Raw genomic sequence first — 9,094 nt, forward strand, 5'->3', positions numbered from 1 at the left:
CTAAAAATGTCAAGAGATTAAATTTCCATCCATTTTATAAATCGTATGGCTGTAATAATGTAATTGTGTTGCAACTCTCATTTGGCGGCATCCATGTGCAGGGACAAATGGCGATGGGGGAGCAGGGGAAGGAGGAGGGAGAGGAAGGAGAGGAGGGGGGATTCTGGTTCAAAACAGCGGGTCTTTTTTTGATTTTTACAGTAAATCTGAGAGAACTGAATATCACACATGTTCGGGGGGCTGCATGCTGCATGATGAAAGAAGGACACTGCTCTTGACTCTTTTCATGTTGCGCAGAGCTTTTAATTCTGCTATGGGTTTTTTTGTGACTGGCAGGGTGTCTGCTTCTTTTGAGAACAGTCAACAGTAACATTTTTCCTTCTAACTGAGCCATTCAGATAGTTATGTTGAATCTTATTGCATGACAAGAAAAGCAAGAGTGAATTTCATCAGCGTTATCCGCAAAAGAGCTCCTGCTTGGTTTAATAGTGTCAATAATAATGAGCAATAAGACAACCTCGATGGTGGACTTGCAAAGATAAATGACCTCGTAATTCGTTGTACCATGGAACATGTGCTCCAGGTAATTAACAAGAATCACACTAAACCATGAATGTGTCATCTACATCTTTTCACAGGAGAATAACAATAATTTGAGGTGGTTTGTCATATAAGCTACTCATTAAGTTCCCTGTGTATGATGTACTTTTTGTCTTCCTTTTATTAGTTTAGATCCTGCGAGGAAACGTGTGCCATCCTGTATTTTTCTTTGTAGTTTTGTAAGTGCAGAATGTGGAGTATCATAAAGCACGAGTGGTTCACATCGGTTCTATCGAAATTATGATTTTCAACCAAAAAGCACTTCATTATTCAGATGAGCCCCATCTGCTGGAAATCTCTCTGTGTGAGGAAGCATTTACATTATTGTGTGCCACAATATAGTCACTCTGGAAACTAACAATGCATGATGAAATAACCAATGTCTTGATCTGATTATGTCTTTAAACAAATTATGAACAACACCACTTACAATTTTACAACTTTGATGCTACTAATTCATAATGACCTTTTTCTGGCGTTGAATTCCAAAGAAAAGTTAAACCTATGATAGTTTCAAGGGATGTTGATTGCAACTAAAGCCCACATTCATATTTAAACATTGGTTTGAAAGGGAAAACTGATACAAAATGACATTTCATTTTAATGAAATAGCTTAAAAAAAATTCTTGGACAGTCAGAGAACAAAATTGACTGATAGTAGGACTATCAATTATTCATCAAAAGGGCTCAGTTTTGGGCCTGGTCTCAACTGCTCATTCTCAAGAAAGAAAGGAGATTTCTCCAGTCAGCTGTAGCACTGAATTGAATCAAAGTTTTTGTCAGTGGCAAATATATTTCAGCATGATAATATGACTTTGAGGAAAGATTATTTTTAATTGAGCTTAAAAAACTGAATTTCAAGTATCATTAATGACATTAACTAACAGCTTGTTTAACTACAAGGTCCTTTTAATAGCTGTAGTGTATTTTGTTACTACGTGTCAGTCACATTATCTTTACTGGCAATTTGGCATCTTTCTGATTGAGCAATTTCCTGCTGTTGGCAAATGTACATGAGCTTAGTGAGAAGCCGTTATTATATTATCATATACAGTATATATATATTAAAATGATGTATTTTTCCAGGCATTTTTCCAGGCATTGGCTGATATATATATATATATATCAGCTGATATATATGTATATATATATATATATATATCAGCCAATGCCTGGAAAAATACATCATTTTATTCAACAAATAAATACTTTGCAAATTTACACAACATATAGTCAATAAAACAATATCATACGAACAGACAAATGCTTTGATGTTTTTTTTTGCATATCGGAAACAAAACTTAACAGTTAAGTGTTTATTTTACAATAATACCACATTGTAAACTTTCAAAATGTTAAGCTTTTTTAATGTCTTGGTTAAGCAACTTGATGCCAAAAACACATATACTACTTCATTGTTCTTGGACAAATTACACGATGAATAAATACAATACATTAAATACATAGAATAACCATAACCATAACATCAGCTTAAAAGGCCGTCATGGTCAATGATGATGAGGTTTGTTGTTAGGCAAAATCACAGCATTTCCTATTGCACATACAGAATTACAAATGACAATTTTGCAGTCGATAAGCAAAGACTCGCAAAGAATTTTGTTACAAAAATTGAAACATGTAATACAAATATAAACATCCATATAATCACACCAGTTTATTGACACACGAGTGTACTGTATGTGTGCGTGCATGTGTGTGTGTGTGTGTGAGTGAGTGAGTGTGACATCCACTGTTTTCCAGAGTGGTGCATGAACAAATTGTTAAAAAGACATATTCAGTCAATTAGTTCAAACTCCAAGCATCAGTTTAAGAGCAGATTATTTTATCATTTGAAACTCTTTAAACCATCTTGCTCACTGGGAGGATTGGCCTTGGCGTTGTGCTGTTGTTGTTTTCTTTCCCCTCTATCTCTGTATTGTCGACACTTGAGGTATGCTGTTTCCGGGGTGAAATGTGAGTCATGTGTACAAGACAAGTGTTAGTTTCTAGTTCGGGCTGCATGTTTGCTTTCTGACAGCATCTGGTAAGACCTTTGTGAAGACGAACAGTGAAGAGCCCATAAGTGATGGGGTCCAGACAGGCGTTGAATAGACCAAAGATAAACAGCATATGTGTCAGTGAATGAGAGACCGTTTCCTCCATTTTTACAGGAAATAACCAATACCACAGGCCTAGCAGGTAGTAAGGTGTCCAGCATACGATGAATGACGTCACGATAACGATGCTCATCTTAAGAGTCCTCATTCGAGCTCTTGGGATGTTGTTGTGGGAGCGGCGGAGATGAACATCCCTTGACAGCACTGGAATGGGGCAAAACAACGTTTCCGTCACGCACAACTCATTCAGCAAACACATTTTCACTGCATGTTTGGAATAAAATGAGATGAAACTTACAGTTACCGCGGGCCATGCGGCTTGATATCTCAATGAGAATTCGTGTGTAGCAGAAGATCATGATAACCAAAGGTAGGAGGAAGAGGCACACAAAGGTGAACATGTTGTAGAGGGTCTCCTGCCAGTGCTGGACAAAGCTGCCATGGGTGGTGCACTGGGTGAAGTTATCGGGCACTGTGATGGTCACATTGTGAAATATGATCATCTGCATTTGAAACAAGAAGAGTTTTGCTCAGTCATGATTCTGAACAGGTCAGACGGACAGAAAGGTGGAAACAAGAAGAGGAGAGGCTTGGAATCACAACAACCTGGAAGTAGTTTATCAGAATGAATTATGGATAGGTCAGCTGATCTGATGGAATACTTCTGTAATAATATCATATTACATGCTTATCATACTCTATATTTGGCAAATTACATGTGGAACAGGAATTGAACCTCCATAAGCTTCATAAAAATAAATACCACAGTAAGAATATTCTAATATTTCTTGTATGCAGCTGTATAGTATCCAGCTTGTGTCTGTGAAGGAGGGACAGACCGTACATCTGCACACAGCTGATTGTGTAATACCACATTTCCAATTAGTCAGTTCCATAATGGAAGCATTTAATCTTCTATCTTGTTGTTATTTCTTTCATCAGATTCCATGATGCCCCGATGTCATTATAGACCCGTAATCAGTATAATACAGAAGCAATCAGTAGGGTGGGGGGGTATTCTTTGTGTCAGATAATTAACCCTTTGCATTATAGTGCGGAAGAGATTACATCATAAAAACTGTAATGTCGGCGAATTATTAAATTCCTGCATCCTGTTATTTAAGCAAGAAGCGCAGGTCTCGATTGTCAAATTAAAAGAACCCATAGTTAAATTTAACTGAATAGTTTAAAAGCTCAGGACGTGGAGCAGTTGGAATAAGTAGAAGGGTAATGGTTTGATCACCAGATCTTACGCCTACGTCTACATGTTCAAGCATCCTTGAGCAAGACGACGAACCCGATTGCCAGATCAGCACCTTGCACATCTGCTCCACACCCACGGACTGAATGCTGTCCATTCATCACGTTGTAACTGTCCGTAGCTGAATCAAAGTTAAATACAACATGAGTCCCTCGATACTAATATAAATTGGAACAGTCTTGTAATAAAAAGTGCTTACGTCAGTAACTAGATCTACATATAACACATTGCATTGGACAAAGAAAGCGGTAAACTGTGTTCAACAAAAAGAAAATACATTTATCTTGTTGTCAAGACGATCCCATGATTCATCCGGGCTGATTTATGAACACCTCCCATCCGTCTCTCAATGTACAAAGTCATTGCAATATATGTGAATAGTTGTTGCAACCTCAGAGGAAAAAAGTGCTTGCATTAATTCTATTAATTGAGTTCTAATATCCAAAATGTTGAAAACAAAACAGAATCTTGTTTTGCCTCCCAGGACAGTGTCTTCATAGAGTTCCTAAATGGGAATAAATTAAATGAATCAAGGACCACAAAAACACACAAAGACTTTATGAGTAGATAACATGCTATGCACAAAATGTTCATCTATGCATGTATATTTCTTAAATTGGTCAAATATCTGTCGGTTAGGGTCTACATATCAGTTTGGAAGTTTTCTGTTCTTTATTTTCATAAAACGACATGATATAATTTAAACTGAATGCAGTCTCCACTGTGATGCAAATCTCTAAGATGTTTAAGACAAGTAGAATTTTACAAAAGCCTTGCAGTCACCCAAAATATCAGCTATTTATTTTTATCAACACATTTAGTGCAGTTTGTTTGACACCTTCAATTCAAGCTTAAGATGAATGCACTGACTGACAAACTGAACTTTTCCACAGCTGAGCTACTTTCACTTGACAGTAAATGTGTCAAGTGTCGTTTGCCATATGAGTCAAGCTCTCCGGTTTTTCCTCCAGCATCCTGTGCATGTTAGTATACGGATCTGTGGATGTCCACACAGTCACACACACACGCACACACACACACACACACACACACACACAGTCTAACGCACAACCTAACCCCAGGCTCACGTCTTCCAGAGATAACAAAGAAAGCTCAAAGGCATTGCATCTTTACCCATCTCAGTGGAAGGTATTCAACCATAAAAAAATCTGTAAACACATTAACTGAGCGCTTTCTCTGCTGATAAAATCTATTTAGCTATATTCATCCTTCAATTGTGGAGCACTATAAGAGCTCATCATCTTTCCTTTTTCTTTTTTGAATTACAAGTTGCCTCTCTAACTCTAGGACATGATGTTCAATCTTTGAGGTTCTCCAGCTGTCATCTCAGGTGGGTTCACTGAAGAAGCACAGATTCGTCAATGTTCTTTCTTATATTTGAGAAACAAGTGAAAACAACGTAGTTGAGGGGGCTTACACAACTACATATTCATTTAATGACTTTTATGATTAAATATCATCAGGGCAACCCAAGATGAGCTCCTAGCTTATTGGCATTTTGCGTGTCATCTCTCTCATCTTCCCCTTCTTCAGAAATAATAATTGTAAGGGATCGGGTTGCTGAAGGCTGGTTCTCACCATGGGCAGTTTCTCCTTATTTCCCATCAGTGAATGTAATGCATACTGATTTTTCTTCTATGTTTTATTTGAGTGCTTAGCTCTCGGTTGCACTTCTATTTTTACCTTTCATTTTGTGAGCAATTCTTTTTTTTTTTTTTAAATCCACTGACATGTTCATCAGTGGAGTTGTCATCAGTCAGTGAAAAGATTAGAGGACATGATCCCTGTGTCCTGACAAATAATCAACACTGAGTCCTTGTGAGAGATTGAGTTGTGAGAGCGTCACTTCTTTTGCACCGGTGTGTTCCGGTCACACTTGATGAGGTAGATGAAATACAGGTTTGAGGAGGCATACTTGAAAAGCATGATGCGTTATGAGAGCCTGTCGGGTCAACAACACCTTCAAAACAAGCTACACAGGATTAGAGATTCAATTATAATCAAAGAAGCCTCTGCCTCACTTGTGGACAGCAGGCAAAACCAATTCCAGGACAATTGTGATGAATTTCTCATGTGTTCTTCTGCAGGCCTTGATAGGGCCTTCACATATCTTATAAACAATTACACTTAATTTAATGAGCACAAAGTTTGGAACCAATGTGCACTTGTCATGGACAAATTAATATCTTAATTGAGTGAGCCCGCTGAATTTACAAATATGTAAATGATTTCTAATGTCTTTTTGCATCAATGTACTCAATGTACTTCAAATGTTTCCTGCAGACCTTACCAATTATCTAATTAATGTTCACCCCATAACAAATAACAACATGTATTAATTGAAGTTAAACACACTGTGTTCTTTTTTGATCATGTTTTACCATCCATAATGATGGAGAGGAGCAGTATGTGACCAGAAGCCTCACTCAATGAGTGTGTGTGGGTACAGAGGGAAGTACTGGATGAGTGACAGAGCAAACTAAACGTGTTCTCTCCTACCTGAGGGATTGAGAGGATTACACTCATCGTCCAAGCCACTGTCAACATGATCTTGCTCTTCCTTTTGGCCTCAGTGATGCCCAGCGGATTGAGAATGGCGGACTGCCTGTCCAGGCTAATGACCACAGTGACAAAAGCGCACGAGTACATCGCCACCAGTTTCATGAACATCAGCAGCCTGCAGGCGACGTCCCCCGCCAGCCACTGCAACGTGATGTTCCACACCGCGTCCACGGGCATCACGATGAAAGTCACCAGCAGGTCCGCCACCGTCAGGTTCATTATGAGGATCCTGACGTGCGACTTGCGCTTGCCCCCGTTGCCGGCGGCATAGAGCACGAGCAAGTTGCACACGGCTGAAACTGCGCACAAACTGAAGGTGATGATGACTCGGACCTTCGCCGCTGTGGAGAAAGTGGGCAGCTGGAGCGCGTCTCCGTCAGCGCCGGCGCTGCAGGCTGAGGCGGCTTCCTGGCAGCTGCCATTCAATGTCTGATCCGTCAGCTGGTGGAACATAATAAACTGACTGGAGGCACGGGAAAAAAAGAGGAAGGAGGGGGGGGAAAAGGCAATGATCCCGCGGCATCTGCACATCTAACTGGAACTTCAACAGCGTAACAGAATACATTATTTATTGGTTCTGATGGTTCTGGTTCTGCCGCAAGGTGGAGGAGCTGTTCGTGGTGCGCGATTTTACGCACAGCAAAAGAGCACCACGTTAATGTTAGTTTATATCTTCAGAAGCATGCACAGTGATCACCTAAACAGTAACATTAATTACATAAATTAATAAAGAAAATATAGTTATCTGAAAAATACATAATTAACAGCTCAGGTGAGGCTACGGCTATTTGCTGAACTTCTAATCCTCCCGTTCTTCGGATTTTTTCACGCTCTCGCAGGTAATCAGGTACCGAAAAGGGACAAAATGAGAAGGGAGGAAATCTGAACGAAGCCACATTTGGAGACGGAATGATGAAAATAGCTTACCTTGAATTTGGGAGGAATGGAGCTGAGGATGAGTCCTGAGGGGGATCTCAATGTGTTTCTACTGCGTTCACTGCAGCTGTCGGAGCTCCTTCATTCTTCCGTTGACGCACAGTTTGAGTATAGGTACCAAATAACAAATGAGGAACATTTGAAGAGTAACGCCTAGCGAATCAGGAACGACATGGTAATTGAAGAATCATTAATAATAATAATAATAATAAAAAGTTCCCTATCAACTGACTGGGATATCCTATAATAATGAACCATTAAGTGATGATCATTTAGAACATCTATATGCACATGCAAGAAATAGTTGTTGTCACTGATGATCAAATAACAATAAAAATAATCACTATCATGTTGAATTGAAAAAGTTTGGTGGCTTTTACATCTTTTACATCTTTCCTCTTACCATAAACAACAAAAATCCATTTTTCCAGATCTTGACATGGACATGTTTATGTGGCAATAAAGATAAAAATAGAATAAAAAAATTCCAGATGTGAGAAAATATTTTGGTAAATAGAAATGTAAAATCTGAAATGAACTTTAAAAATGAAAGCCTTGAATGGGGATGAATCTCATTGTCCAAGACTGCCAAAGCTTTCAAAACCCCTAATAAGGCATGATTTTACAGACTTTGAGGCATCCGTCCAGTGGTTGGGTAGAGTTTGCATGTTCTCCCTGGACCTTTGTGGGGGTCTCTCTGGGTCCTCCGGCTTCCTCCCACAGTCCAAAGGCTTTCACAATAGATTAAATTTGTCTGCAGTAATGGTGTCTGACTCTATGTCAGCCCTGTCATTCCAAGGTGTTCCCCATAACTCGCTCGATGCAAGCCGGGATTCACTCCAGACCTTCCAGGGAGTAACGGCATAGAAGACGATTCATATTAAGAAAGATTAAATTAAGCAGACATTGTTTATCTATTCACCAAGCATTTCATTTTGTCATTGAAACATTAAATAAATTTTAAAATGTTTAAAAATATATTTAATAACAGGAAATTATCTCTCATCTTGTAAGGTGCCTGAAAGACGGAATGCCCACAATTTTTTTACGTTGTCATGGTGACGTGATCCACTGCAGCAAAGAGCAATAAAGTGCTCTCCCATTAATTGCCTTTCTTCAAGCCCTTGCAGACTCTACCACTCAATCATTTTGCAGGTGACGTCATTAAGTCCCTCAGGATTTAGGTTTTAAGGGTTTCGGAGGGACATTGTTATTGGACCATTGGGATTCAACCATTTGGATCCAGCCATTGGGATCCAGCCATTGTATTCTTCTATGACACCTCATGGCAGAGCTGCTCACGGTGAGCCAGGATTGGCAGAAATACATTTGGCATGTGACTAAAGGGGGGCTCAATATCAGATCACCTGTTAGCTCTGCTAACCTTTAGAGGAGAAGTCTCTAATAAAAGGTGAACACCTTTCTTGCTTGTACAGCATTTGGATAAAAAAAACCTTTGGTTTAAAAGGAAAATCAATTCTGTTTAAACTTAATGTGTGTCACATTAAAATACCCCAAAACATCAACAAAGGATTATGGGATTGAAAGCCAGACAATTGACCACACACATAAACTAACAAATTGAGAGCCTCACAAT

At 39.1% G+C, this 9,094-nt stretch overlaps 1 protein-coding gene across 3 annotated transcripts; it reads right to left on the reverse strand.

Moving 5' to 3' along the window:
* Window positions 1-1,895: 1,895 nt before the first annotated feature.
* gnrhr4 (gonadotropin releasing hormone receptor 4) lies at window positions 1,896-7,586 on the reverse strand. Of its 3 annotated transcripts, none has more exons than XM_037452700.1 (4): window positions 7,489-7,586; window positions 6,499-7,024; window positions 3,016-3,220; window positions 1,896-2,921 (listed from the first exon to the last, which is right to left on the reverse strand). In XM_037452700.1, the coding sequence occupies exons 2-4, from the start codon at window positions 7,012-7,014 to the stop codon at window positions 2,461-2,463; spliced, it is 1,182 nt and encodes a 393-aa protein (XP_037308597.1). In that variant the 5' UTR covers window positions 7,015-7,024; window positions 7,489-7,586; the 3' UTR covers window positions 1,896-2,460. The 3 variants fall into 3 exon arrangements, with proteins under 3 accessions (XP_037308597.1, XP_037308598.1, XP_037308596.1); XM_037452701.2 differs by having other exon boundaries at window positions 6,499-7,002; window positions 7,489-7,576; XM_037452699.2 differs by lacking the exon at window positions 7,489-7,586 and having other exon boundaries at window positions 6,499-7,453.
* Window positions 7,587-9,094: the final 1,508 nt, after the last annotated feature.

This window comes from Pungitius pungitius, chromosome 6 (assembly GCF_949316345.1).
Source record: "Pungitius pungitius chromosome 6, fPunPun2.1, whole genome shotgun sequence".
NCBI lineage: Eukaryota > Metazoa > Chordata > Actinopteri > Perciformes > Gasterosteidae > Pungitius > Pungitius pungitius.